This window comes from Radiomyces spectabilis (genome assembly GCF_025331425.1).
Source record: "Radiomyces spectabilis strain NRRL 2753 chromosome Unknown BYT42scaffold_16, whole genome shotgun sequence".
Classification (NCBI taxonomy): domain Eukaryota; kingdom Fungi; phylum Mucoromycota; class Mucoromycetes; order Mucorales; family Radiomycetaceae; genus Radiomyces; species Radiomyces spectabilis.
The window spans coordinates 2,663-14,702 of NW_026251941.1; the positions used below are offsets into that span (position 1 = coordinate 2,663).

Genomic DNA, 12,040 nt, shown 5'->3' on the forward strand with positions numbered 1-12,040 from the left:
ACAAAATTTTGTTCTTCTGCTGCTTTCCAATGATAAAGCAGCCTTTTCCTTTTTCTTGCTGCTTCTTTCTTTCTGTTCCTTTTACTCGTTACTTATTCCAGAACTTCGTAGTCGTCTGCTAATACGTTTGAATATACTAATATAATTTTGATGGAAATTACTATTCTGAATTCGCAAGTACAGTATCTGGGACTGCCAGTCGCTGGAGTTCTGCATGTCATACGATGACGTTTTGCGTCACCATATCTCATTTTCTTAAACCACAGGTGACCTACTACGTGGCCAATACGTACGCATGATTGAAGACTAAACCCACATTTCCGTGCTATTTCCGGTGAGGAACCGTTAGTCAATGGACCGACAGATGGAAGAAGAGAAACCCAATGTACAAGAGTAGAAATAGCATATAAGATTCGGCAATACAATACAGTACAGGAAAAATCATTCATGACAGCTTGAAATGTACTTTTAAGAGACTTATGCATAATTCTTACGTGGATAGCAGGTTTGGATTGAGAAACCCGCGTGGAACTATAATAACTGCAATCCTATTTTCGACTTTGATAGTGTCGTCAGTAATCCCCTACATAAGATTCATGCAAATGCATTTGTGACCGGGATCGTAAGAGCATTTGTTTTGCCTCGTTCTAATTACAGAAGCCGTCGAGTTTGCAGCATTTTCGATACTGTTATATGTCGAGGTTTTGCCGTTGCATGGTGAATCGTGAATGATCCACATGATTTACTATTGAAAGGCCGCAGTGATTGTGATTTCAATATCTCGCATGAAAAGTCGTCATCCTCCCCTTCATCCTTTTTTTTTTTTTTTTTTTTTTCTTCGCCACGTCTCGTCGAAAATGATTATTGGTACTATACAAATTTACTAAAATATGTTCAGAATGGACTAAATGCTTGTTAGTAGGAAGTAACGAGCGAGATATTTGTTTCCGAGCGAATGCTCTAGCGATGAAAACAAGTAATGGACAAGTTCCCAATTCAAAAAGGTTATCAGCTTCCCTAAAATCTTCTAGGTTCCGATAAATAGGGCACAGCCAACCCATTCAATATTCATAGTCCTTTACAACTATTGCATCTGGTGGCAGCGCCACAAGGATTGATACCCATCACTCTCCGGTCATCTATCTTCCAGCGTCAAGCCGTTACACAATATAACGCAACAAGGAATCAACCAAAACACCATCTGCAATTCCTAAAATCAGCCGGCGGTTCCTACCAGTATGACTAGCGCTCATCAAACAATTAGGCCAGTTCTGCCATCGTCATATGCGTTGCTTCATGAAATATTTTAAAAGCGCAATCAATGTGGGTTCCCTCCCATTGTTATACGTATCTTTGCGAGAGACTGATAGTGTTGTAATAATGTAGGTTGTACAAACGGAAAGACGTCAATGCGATGCGTGTAAATGTCCTTAAAAATTGGGATTGCCAACCGACACCGGGTTTTTTATAGCGCAGGCTGAATATGAACAATGTCTGGTTAAAGAGCGGACGTCGAAATCATCTTTCAGGTATGGCAAACCTAGCAAACAATCGGATTTGTTGCACAGCTCTGGTTGCCTTTTGGTACTTATTTCACGTCGTTACTATGCCCAACGGCAAACCGCCATATTTAGCAAATACCTACACCAGTGCAATACGTGAATCACTTGCACTTCCAGGTAACTATGTTTTATCAGTGTTTATGCAGAATTACGTGCTTAGATCAATTCTTCGAGTTGGAAGCGCCTTGCGAATGGAACGCGATTGCCTATCTAACTCAATTAGTGCAAAAAAACCCGACAATTCCCAGTCGCAGCGGGAATAAGGCGCTTTATGATGATCTCGAATTGATTCGTAATCATGTTGTCCCGGGAACAGTTGCGGACTCGATCTTGAGGCAAATAGAGATCTCCATGAAGGTAAAAAGAAGTGCAGACTCAAAATAAGAAAGCTGCCTTAGTAACGGTGCCTTAACAGACAAAAAAATCCAAGGACCTTATTTCGGATTTCTGGAAGTCGTCGCGTTTTATCGCATCCAGCACTGTTCAATGTGCAGCACAAAAGGTAAAGACACACAAACAATAACAATATGCTTATTTCCATCATGCGCTTAGTACCGATTGCGAGGCCCAATATAGAAGAGAATGGCTAATGAAGTCGAAAGTTAGGCGCTTGAAACGACAATGTACGGGCGGCCCATCAAGGGGGCATCATCTCGACGGTGACGACGAGGGTGATGATGAAGAAGACGGTGACGATGACATTTAGTGCGCATGGAAAAAGCTTTTCAAGAGCTTGCAAGAATCTATTGTTCTTTCACCACTAAGGTAACCTAAGCCTTTTGCATTGTCCGATGGTTTTGTACCAAATTGTTTATAATTTTAGCCCGGAATGCCATGACATAATCTGGTGCGGTAAACAGTTCCATCGACGACCTATGTATCCAATTAGCAAAGCTGAACAGCGAAGTTGCCACTATTACCCTTACAGCCCGTCGATCCTTATTTTCACACATCCTTATCCGAAGCGGTAGATGCGGTAAGTGGACACAGGTTGCCGATGTTTTTTTCAGAATAAAGCACTCATTTTGCTATGGCGACAGGCGGACGGCGAAATATTTTCAAATGCAGTTCAAACTTTTCGAAGCCGCGCGACAACTTTAATGCAAAAACAAAGTTCTTGAGATTTTGTAGGTGTCATAAAATTTAGGTTTTGGCAGACGACATTAACCACATTTTATATAGTTTGAATCTCTATGAAGGCGCAGGGGAGACACTGTCTGCTTCTGAAACTTGCTTACGCTTTTATGTTGTCGATCCTCTTTTACAAGCGTGCAATAGATATCTGGAGCAACAAGGACACAAAGTCCTATTTTTCCCGGGCGAAATAGAACTGACAGCAATGACCAAGCAACTGCGTTCACAAAGAATCGTGGACGGACGCCTGAAGTACAACGCCGACGGAAAGATCCAGTTACGAGACAATGGACTTGAGTTACTGCTGTCGGAAGTTTCATCGTTGGTTTATTGGCGATGCTTCGCACCATTGCTGCCCATTATCAATATGCTGAATTTGCGAGATTCAACAATTTCAAAGTACACTTCAACCATACACACAGTAAGTAAGATTCAGATTGGCCTCGTATATGTCTGGGTAACATTTTAAGAACTTCGTAGATCGTACCATTCGCCACTGGACAATGTTTACTCCTGCACCTGGCTTATATGAGATGAACAAGGAACAAAACAAAGTCGATATTGTCGCAGATTTTGAGCAAAAGGAGATAGCAATTGTCCCGCTTATTAATTTTACGAATACATTGGCGGTATGTGGTTCTTCTGTTTCTAACGTCAGTGATTTGAGACAAAGCAACTGACTCGCAGAAACACCAGGTTTCTTTGGTGGACACCGTGGACGTGCTGTCCACGCTTGCAGAAGAACATGATGAAGTCATAAAGGAAATCAAATTTGACACTCAGAGGAGCCGACCATCCTTGCTGCAACACATCCAACCGGTGATTGTACGCCTCAATGAAAACAAACGCACATCTGACATCGCCGATGATGGCCCGAAGAACCCGTTCTATATCCCTAAGCATTAATCCCCTCGTATGTATGCATTTATGTTGCTTGTCACTCGTCGGCTTTCCTAAACGCTCAAATGATTTGTTGAGTACCTTCATCTCTTTACTGATTATCCCCGTTCTTACAGTTGACTTTATCGACCGAACTGTATGCTACTGTTTCCCGCCTCTCTTGATCAGCTATACACTGAAACGACTTGGTTCCCAGGTGCTCGTGCTTGGCAAATGAAGTCAGACCGTTCATCATTGTATCCAGCAATGACAGCAAGCATGTCGGTAAGCTTTCCAAGACACCCGGCGGACTTCAAGTGAAGGTGATCTCTTGCTCGGCTTTGAGAAAAGTACACGACTTTTCTCAGGAACGGATACACACCATGTGAGGTCGCTCACAGTGCGGTTTCATTTTTTCTCGGTATCAAAAACGGCGCTATCTGTGGATATATGCTTGTCAACAGTACTCGGCTCATGTCATCTACGTGTAACATTATGTGTTTTGGGTCTATGCTTGCCATCTCAACGACAGAATCCTTCCGAATGCAGTCAACGACTCGCGAAAAATGATAATGAAGCAGACGAACCCTTGAAGCCATCGTGTGTTTCATGGCACCCAACGTATATACCATCCAGTCGACTTGAGGTGGCCACCGATTGCATTGGTTTGCTGGTATATGATACAGTATATCGAACGATGGCGGGTTGCAAGATTTTATGCCATCATCTTCTGCCTGTCTAGCCCAATCTCGGCGGCTTTTACTCTTCGAGCTTTGCGAACTGCAAATGTGAGTGTTGTTATGTCAGAAGCTGTAAAGGGAAGCGCGGTACAAGAAAGTAGGATAGATGCCCATAGTTCAAAAGTTTGGTCATGAATCAAGCAACCTTTGCTAAGAAAAAAAAAATAATGCATCCCATCTGTCGAAATCATGTTCAGCAGAATAAATCCTCCCAAGAAAAAGCAGGTCATTCCATGCAAATTTTGCAGCTCAAATCTGATCGTTCAACGCACCCTATTTAGGGCGACCATAATTCATGCTACTCGAAAGGAGAAAACAGTCAAGGTAATACTCCTTGAAAAATTTATTCCTCTTTACAGCGGCGAGGGTCCTGATTTTTTCTATGTGATAATAGGAAAGATGGCGAAGTAGCTAGCCGCAATCTCACAACATTTCGTGGAATTGCCGTTACTGATACAGTTTCCGACAGTTCGTGAGAAGTAGACCAATTGAGATTGCCAACCGATACCGGGATTTTGTACCACAGGCTGAATATGAACAATGTCTGGTTATTACGGTCAATATTAACGAGTATAGTACGACAAAAGTAAGGCCTTCCTGCTTGATAAAAGATATATATGATGGCTGACAAAAAGCTTAGATTTGCTTGCGGAACCATTTAAAAAAAAAAAAAAAAAAAAAGGTATCAACTGCGGCTTTCCGATGCCAGATTGATGACGCAGTGTGCAATATTGTACAAAATGTGACAACGGTGAGCAGTAAAAACCTGAGGCATTGAAGGCTAGTGTGTTTATTACGCCATATAAACACAGGTTAAAGAGCGGGCGTCGAAATCATCTCCAGGTTATGGCAAACCTAAGAATCAATCAATTTGTTGCGCAGCTCTGGTTGCCTCTTGGTACTTATTTCACGCGTTACTATGCCCAACGGCAAACCGCCTTATTTAGCAAATACCTACACCAGTGCAATACGTGAATCACTTGTACTTCCAGGTAACTATGTTTTATCAGTGTTTATGCAGAATTACGTGCTTAGATCAATTCTTCGTTGCAGAATTCTTCGAGTCGGAAGCGCCTTGCGAATGGAACGCGATTGCCTATCTAACTCAATTAGTGCAAAAAAACCCGACAATTCCCAGTCGCAGCGGGAATAAGGCGCTTTATGATGATCTCGAATTGATTCGTAATCATGTTGTCCCGGGAACAGTTGCGGACTCGATCTTGAGGCAAATAGAGATCTCCATGAAGGTAAAAAGAAGTGCAGACTCAAAATAAGAAAGCTGCCTTAGTAACGGTGCCTTAACAGACAAAAAAAGCCAAGGACCTTATTTCGGATTTCTGGAAGTCGTCGCGTTTTATCGCATCCAGCACCGTTCAATATGCAGCGCAAAAGGTAAAGTCACTTAACAAACAATAACAATATGCTAATTTCCATCATGCGCTTAGCATCGGCTGCGAGGCCATATGGCAGAGGAAGTGGTTGATGAAGTTGAAAGTAGGCGCTTGAAACGACAATGTACGGGCGGCCCATCAAGGGGGCATCATCTCGACGGTGACGATGAGGGTGACGGGACGGAAAAATCCAACTACGAGAGAATGGACTTGAGCTACTGCTCGCGGAAGGTTCATCGTCATATGGTATAAATGACAAAAGCAAAACCAGCTTCGATCATTACAAGGCCATGTTTGGTTTATTGGCGATGCTTCGTACTATTGCTGCTCATCATCAATATGCTGAATTTGCGACGTTCAGCAGGTTCAAAGTACACTTCATCCATACACACAGTAAATAAAATTCAGATTGCCCTCTTATATGTCTGGGTAACATTTTAGCAACTTCGTAGATCGTGCCATCGGCCATTGGACAATACTCCTGCACCTGGCTTATATATGATGAACAAGGGACAAAAAGTCGATATTCTTGCAGCCTTTGAGCAAAAGGAGACAGCAATTGTCCCACTTTTTATTTTTACGAATACATTGACGGTATGTGGTTCTTCCGTTTCCCATGTATATGATTGGAGGTAAAGCAACTGAGTCACAGAAACGCCAGCTTTCTTTATATTTAATCACGTCGTATACTTCCTGAATGAAGTTGACCACAAATCTTGCTGCAAGGGAAGGTAAAAGTAATCGCATCCCTTGCTGTTCTGACGCCATCGGTCTGTTGGAGGAGGCTGTTCTCCAAGACAAACTACATCATTCCCGCCACCCGGAACCATATACAGCAGGCAACATTATGCAGCCAGAAACCCCGAAACAAAGCGTCCTGCTGGATTCATGGTTGCAGCAGCTTTTTTTTTCTTTATTAGTTTCTTTGTTTTTCATCTTCTCCTTTTTTTTGCATTTTTTTCTTCTACTCTTCTCTTCCCACATAGTTTCTTTTCTGCTCTTTCCATGACAGTCGTCATCCAGATCTTTATGCACTTTACTTCGTTTACGATCCAATTTCGCATTATACATCCCGATTTCGTATCTCTCTTTGCTCGTCCGCATAGCATATCCTACTTTGAACACGACAAGCTGAATCGGATGTTGTGTCACTATCAGGTCGCTAGCTCGGATCAGAGGACTAGCCTCCTCTATGGTGCTCGGAGAAACGGTAACAATCCAACAGGAAAAAATGCAAGGCCGTCTCGTGGAATCTCAGCTCGGATGATTACACAGGAAACGGTAAGCCTTCGTTTTCTTCATCTGCAAAAATTGAATCTGTGAGGCTAAAGATCCAAGCTAGATATCAAATCTACCAAATACGGCATCATCGATTTTTTCACTGCTATTGCCTCCAAGCAAAAGCCGGTGTTAAACAACGATCATTATGTGTACAAAGACTGGACAATCGAGGAAATGATTGATATGCTCAAGGTATATATGCCTGCCGTCGAGAATAACAAAGGCTTTCAACAAAAAGTATCTGAATGGCTAGCAAAAGATTGCAGTTGGGCCACACCAAAGTGTCCAGAATTGGTGCCATTACGGTCCGAGTAAGGAGCCTATGGATCCTTAAGGAACAATATCGACGTAAGTATCCAGCTAATGACAGTGAGGACATAAATATGCCCTTACAAAACATTTCTTTTTCGTGCGCTAGTCAACGCCCTAAACAGCGTTTTCAACGCCAAGTTATTCAGAAGCAATGTACGAACAAGCAGTAGTGACTAGTTAACGATGGGCTACTACCGGAAATCGAGTGGCTCCGTTTCGCGTGAAACGGATAACTCTGTTACAACGCATGGTGACAACGCTCAAAACAAAGTGCTAGTGCGAGAAGGTGTACGTTTCACCATCGTGCGCTTCTTCATCGCCTTTGTGGGAAAGAGATGTCAATGGTCAGTATACGGAAATGTTGAAAAACATAAGATACCAGGATGGGTGATATGCAAGGTAAAGCAATGAACTAGACAATATTTGCTTGCATTTAATTACTCACATGTATCTTCCTCATACTTTTTACTGACCTGAAAATGGTTGCAAAATCGTCGAAACGGAGCATCAGACTCGTAGTTCTCGACTATCCAGGTCTGACGACAGCACCTGCGAATCTTGTCGTGTTTGGTATGATAAAATAATATATTTCCCATACATCCATTCCTCTTTCATCGCATTATGTGCATGTCCACGATAAATCTCATCCTCACGTTCGAGGTTCAAATATACCGAGTTGTTCCACACTCCTCATGACGCTCTTAGTCAGGAAGCGACCTTTGACATGCCCTAAAATAATTATGCGATCCACATTCACAAATTCACCGTCTCCTTGTCAACCAAAAGTTACTAGGACGACCGTATCCTCTTGCCATTCATCGACAGTCAGGTCAACGGCAATATCTACAAGATAAACGATTTCTTATAATACGATCAATTCAATAACGATTCATCTTAAACTACATAAGCGACGTAGAATGAGCCTTTTTTCCCTTCTCTTGTTTCTCAATAAATCAGAGTCTCGAAAGATTTCAGGTCTCCTGTGTTTCTACATTTCTTTTATTCGCAAACACCACGGATCTAATGAAATATCTAAAAGTGTGGACCAATCGCTCGATATTGACTGTTCTATTGATGTGATCGCTTAGGAAACTCAAATGCATCAAAGAAGTTGCCATTTACCACGGGCATTAAATCCGAAAGCCATTCCAGGCATCGATTAATACTTGAGGAAGCCATCAAGAAGTTTGTTTGCAGACCAACGCCAGTTAAAAGATCGACTTTATAATTGCACCTCTCATCCATATTGCTCATGACTTATGCGTCGTTGTCTCCACTACTTTTGCTTGTAATTAACTCTGTCCAACATATGGTGATTTGTGAGTAATAAAATATGATAATAACCGAAAATCTGAAATCTTTCGAGACTCTGAACTACTTAGAGAAAAAGGAGATCATGACGTTCATCCTCACGTATTCGGATTTGGGTGTACCTGCCCTCACTGATTGCAGACAAGTTAGTACTATATCCCTCCAGCGCTTAGTCGTGCAAAGGGTTTATCATTCATCGACTGACGTACTGAAGTCGAGGTCGGAAGGACCCTATTCGCGGCTGCTTCAATACAGTGTGACATGGTTTTCATCAAAGCATTCGAATAATGTTATTGCTGGCATTCGTGGCGAACTGTAGTGTCACTGTTCATCAAGAATAATTACAGTCCAGATTATAATGTGCAGTCCACGGAAACTTTTTTTTCACTCAACGTTTCACTCATGTTTGCGACGTGTGTTTCAGTACCCAATGAGCATAGAATTGATTTTACCTTTCAGCGCAATCTGTTTCATCTGGCTTTTGATGCCTTCTGATTCTGTTATACAAATAAAGGCATATAGTATAGCAGTGGTAGTAAAAATGGAGTTGGTCCAACTGGATCACCCAATCCTAAGAGTCGGTTGAAGGGGGATGATGTTTGGCCGGAATAAATAAATCAGATACGGCTCTGTTACAACAAACATAGCATGTTAATTTCAACATCCTCAACTGAGGTTCCATTGTTTATTCACTTATCACTATCCCCTATGCAAATATTCAGGCGATTGGCTCAGAAACGTGTAAGTAGTTAAATCTCGTTATATGCTGAAAAAAAAAAGAAAACTGATCATTGTGCTTACTTAGTGTGATGTCCCCGAAATCAAAACGGAGAAGGATGCTGTGGAGGAAGAATGGGTAGATATTGGTGATGCCAAGCAGATACAAATGCAATGCGTTCAGTCGAATGATAAGCATGATTTGAGCGAACCAGACTGGACAGAACATGACCATAACCAACAACAGCTCATAAACGCTCTAGCGAGCCTGAAGACCATTTTGAATGTTTCGAAGACTGAAGCAACACAGCCATCCATTCAATCACCGAACCGCAAAACCGGCAATCACTATAAGAGTCTGTTTTCTCAAATCAATATCGTCACTAGAAATGCTACTGTGGCATCGGATGGTAATCGAAAAAGCGACCACGCGGTTTATACAAAGACTTCTGCTCACGTTCGCAGCGATATGCCCGGATCGTACCATCATCCTGCAGCCATTGGAAACGAACGTTTTTCACAACAAGTTCCTCGTTAAAAATTTCCACCACGGTGCTTTTTTACTTTTGACCTCGCTCTCGTTATGATCTGTACATTAGTATAGAGACCATCGCAGAGAACCCAATATCAAAAAACTCTTTTATTACAATCTGTCAATCACAGTTTGCAACTCCTCTTCCGAATAAATTTTGAATGATGATGTTGGTGTAATGGAAGCCAATTGTACGTTCGCCTTGTTCAGCTTTTCTTCCATCACAGATTTAAGGACCGTCAATGACAAAGTTTCTGCCTCTTGCAACGTCATGGACTACGACCAATTCTTAGATTTTCATCCTCCATAAATCCCCTTTCTTCATGTTTCCTCTGCTTACTCTGTGATATTCTTTTTGCAATTCTGTCTGTGCGCCTTCGGAGCCTGATCCGATAGCTTTGGCTTGATAGCTCATAAATGTGCCCGAAGGATCAGCATGGAATCTGTAAGATAAAAAAGTATTTTTGTAAATCGATAGAACGTATGTCAACAGCAGTGCCGATGCTTACAGTTGTGGTCCTTTTTCGTCGACACCAGCAATGAGTAACGCCACACCAAATGGTCGACTCTAACAAAACCAAAGCTAAAGATCAGCGCTTGTACTCAACAAAAATAAGCTTCTTGGTTGCTTACCATGATGGACTCTTCGCCTTCGGCGCTCTCACCGAATCGCAACGCTAAATCACAAACACTCTGGGTCACGCTCTCGACCTTCAACTTTTCATCGTATGTAAAGCGATGATTCTACCCATGCCAAAGATAAGTAAACCGGTGTTGTTGCTTTGGCATTCGATATAAATTCAGGCTTACCTGAGCAGCAACTCGGGCATGCTCGATCATGGTTCGTGCATCAGCAGTCATGCCACTGACAGCACATCCCAAGTGCTCGTCAATTTCCATAATCTTTTCGATAGAACTTGCTTCCAATAACGGGGACGAGACACGTTTTTCTACTGCTAAAACAACACCTTCTGATGTTTGAATGCCAATGGCTGTGGTACCGAGCTATTGCAGAAAACTGGTTAACAAAAAAGAAGGTCAAGGGACACTGTCGTAGTACTCATTGTACCTTGATGGCTTCGATGGCATATTCGACTTGGAATAAACGTCCTTCTGGAGAGAAGGTATTCACACCACGGTCATATTCCGAACGGGTTAAAAACATTATGGAAGTCAAGCGGGGAGGTTAGATAGATAAAGGACGATTGCCATGAAATTCGAACAAGTGCGTAAGAACCATGACGCGTCACTTGCTATCACGTGACACTACAACTCCGACGATTCCTTCCACACTCGAGCCCTATTGATATGGTGAAATGCAGAGCCAAAAAAAAAAAAAAAGAGCAAGATCCCGTTAACGTCTTTTATTTCGTACACATAGAGACTTATATGATACACGGGGTTGCATCCTGTTGCTAATATGTGATGAACCATTGATGATACTGTAATTGCGGTCAAATTGTCGCATAGAGTGAAGGATTAAGGGCAAGGCAGACAAACAGTTACACAAACAGGGAAACGATGATTTTTACTGTAGCATGATTTATAGTTGACTTTGGACATACAAATGCTTGGGACATGTGAGGATAAAAAGAGACGAAAAGAAGCAAATAGGATATGAATTTAGGTATCAATGACAGCATATTTTACATCGTCGTTCTCTGTTTTGAATTGAGCCAAAACCCCGTTTTGTACCAGTTGCTGTATTTCTTGATTCATCGCTTCGACGGCAGCGTCGCTTGATGTCGCTCTGTTACGATTATGGCAGTCGTTCTGCACCATTTGCGTGATCTGTGACTTTGTGAACATCCCGGAACCCCTGCAATGTTTACGGACAATACCCCGGACGAAATCGTTCAATGGTACCTCTGATGGTTCTTCTTTCTTTACCGGTTTCCGTCCCGACCAATTTTTGCGGTAAGATTTAGCCGATGATTTTGGCAAATTCCTTGGTGATGAGAACCCGCCAGAAAAATATTCCTGTTTGATTGGTTGAGATTGGCCCTCTCGTTTGATCGGAGTGTTGGGGAAATAATTTTCTTGCTTGATGCGCTTATTAGGAACGTTGGTGCTGGATGCCGTTCGATTGTACTTTCGATTCGAATCCTCTTGCAGCAGCAACTTTGGGCTACCAAAAGAAGAAAACTGCTGACTACTAGCACTATACGAGTTGTAGGAGCT

At 42.2% G+C, this 12,040-nt stretch overlaps 5 protein-coding genes across 5 annotated transcripts; 4 read left to right on the top strand and 1 right to left on the bottom strand.

The window, feature by feature from the left end:
• The first annotated feature begins 1,228 nt into the window (after window positions 1-1,228).
• On the top strand, window positions 1,229-2,279 carry BYT42DRAFT_136212 (uncharacterized protein). The gene is made up of 6 exons (XM_051562222.1): window positions 1,229-1,382; window positions 1,472-1,529; window positions 1,635-1,679; window positions 1,786-1,919; window positions 1,978-2,064; window positions 2,169-2,279. The coding sequence occupies exons 2-6, from the start codon at window positions 1,484-1,486 to the stop codon at window positions 2,223-2,225; spliced, it is 369 nt and encodes a 122-aa protein (XP_051418736.1). The 5' UTR covers window positions 1,229-1,382; window positions 1,472-1,483; the 3' UTR covers window positions 2,226-2,279.
• A 458-nt stretch (window positions 2,280-2,737) lies between these two features.
• BYT42DRAFT_136356 (uncharacterized protein) lies at window positions 2,738-3,705 on the top strand. Its single transcript, XM_051562223.1, has 3 exons — window positions 2,738-3,117; window positions 3,177-3,325; window positions 3,393-3,705. Exons 1-3 carry the CDS (start codon window positions 3,033-3,035, stop codon window positions 3,600-3,602), a joined length of 444 nt encoding a protein of 147 aa, XP_051418737.1. The 5' UTR covers window positions 2,738-3,032; the 3' UTR covers window positions 3,603-3,705.
• A 1,281-nt stretch (window positions 3,706-4,986) lies between these two features.
• On the top strand, window positions 4,987-6,243 carry BYT42DRAFT_136503 (uncharacterized protein). Its single transcript, XM_051562224.1, has 4 exons — window positions 4,987-5,307; window positions 5,369-5,562; window positions 5,621-5,707; window positions 5,761-6,243. The coding sequence occupies exons 1-4, from the start codon at window positions 5,235-5,237 to the stop codon at window positions 5,956-5,958; spliced, it is 552 nt and encodes a 183-aa protein (XP_051418738.1). The 5' UTR covers window positions 4,987-5,234; the 3' UTR covers window positions 5,959-6,243.
• An 807-nt stretch (window positions 6,244-7,050) lies between these two features.
• Window positions 7,051-7,697, top strand: BYT42DRAFT_625839 (uncharacterized protein; the record flags this gene model as incomplete). Its single annotated transcript, XM_051572406.1, has 2 exons — window positions 7,051-7,335; window positions 7,406-7,697. A coding segment is annotated over one exon (252 nt), but the record flags the coding sequence as incomplete, so codon positions are not given.
• Window positions 7,698-9,692: 1,995 nt separating this feature from the next.
• Window positions 9,693-11,053, bottom strand: BYT42DRAFT_587217 (nucleophile aminohydrolase). The gene is made up of 6 exons (XM_051570154.1): window positions 10,929-11,053; window positions 10,670-10,864; window positions 10,493-10,603; window positions 10,369-10,427; window positions 10,200-10,302; window positions 9,693-10,135 (listed from the first exon to the last, which is right to left on the bottom strand). Exons 1-6 carry the CDS (start codon window positions 11,022-11,024, stop codon window positions 9,971-9,973), a joined length of 729 nt encoding a protein of 242 aa, XP_051418740.1. The 5' UTR covers window positions 11,025-11,053; the 3' UTR covers window positions 9,693-9,970.
• Between the last annotated feature and the right edge of the window lie 987 nt (window positions 11,054-12,040).

What these genes read in the sequence shown, in the direction of transcription:
- BYT42DRAFT_136503 (XM_051562224.1), top strand. Translation starts at nt 5,235, where the DNA reads ATGCCCAACGGCAAACCGCCTTATTTAGCAAATACCTACACCAGTGCA. An exon ending in TGAATCACTTGTACTTCCAG is followed by an intron (nt 5,308 to 5,368) that starts GTAACTATGTTT and finishes TCTTCGTTGCAG; the next exon opens with AATTCTTCGAGTCGGAAGCG. An exon ending in TTCAATATGCAGCGCAAAAG is followed by an intron (nt 5,708 to 5,760) that starts GTAAAGTCACTT and finishes TCATGCGCTTAG; the next exon opens with CATCGGCTGCGAGGCCATAT.
- BYT42DRAFT_136356 (XM_051562223.1), top strand. Translation starts at nt 3,033, where the DNA reads ATGCTTCGCACCATTGCTGCCCATTATCAATATGCTGAATTTGCGAGA. An exon ending in ACACTTCAACCATACACACA is followed by an intron (nt 3,118 to 3,176) that starts GTAAGTAAGATT and finishes AGAACTTCGTAG; the next exon opens with ATCGTACCATTCGCCACTGG. An exon ending in ATTTTACGAATACATTGGCG is followed by an intron (nt 3,326 to 3,392) that starts GTATGTGGTTCT and finishes CAGAAACACCAG; the next exon opens with GTTTCTTTGGTGGACACCGT.
- BYT42DRAFT_587217 (XM_051570154.1), bottom strand. Translation starts at nt 11,024, where the DNA reads ATGTTTTTAACCCGTTCGGAATATGACCGTGGTGTGAATACCTTCTCT. An exon ending in AAGGCGAAGAGTCCATCATG is followed by an intron (nt 10,428 to 10,492) that starts GTAAGCAACCAA and finishes TGGTTTTGTTAG; the next exon opens with AGTCGACCATTTGGTGTGGC. An exon ending in TGCAAAAAGAATATCACAGA is followed by an intron (nt 10,136 to 10,199) that starts GTAAGCAGAGGA and finishes AATTGGTCGTAG; the next exon opens with TCCATGACGTTGCAAGAGGC.
- BYT42DRAFT_136212 (XM_051562222.1), top strand. Translation starts at nt 1,484, where the DNA reads ATGAACAATGTCTGGTTAAAGAGCGGACGTCGAAATCATCTTTCAG. An exon ending in TGAATCACTTGCACTTCCAG is followed by an intron (nt 1,680 to 1,785) that starts GTAACTATGTTT and finishes TAACTCAATTAG; the next exon opens with TGCAAAAAAACCCGACAATT. An exon ending in AAATAGAGATCTCCATGAAG is followed by an intron (nt 1,920 to 1,977) that starts GTAAAAAGAAGT and finishes GTGCCTTAACAG; the next exon opens with ACAAAAAAATCCAAGGACCT.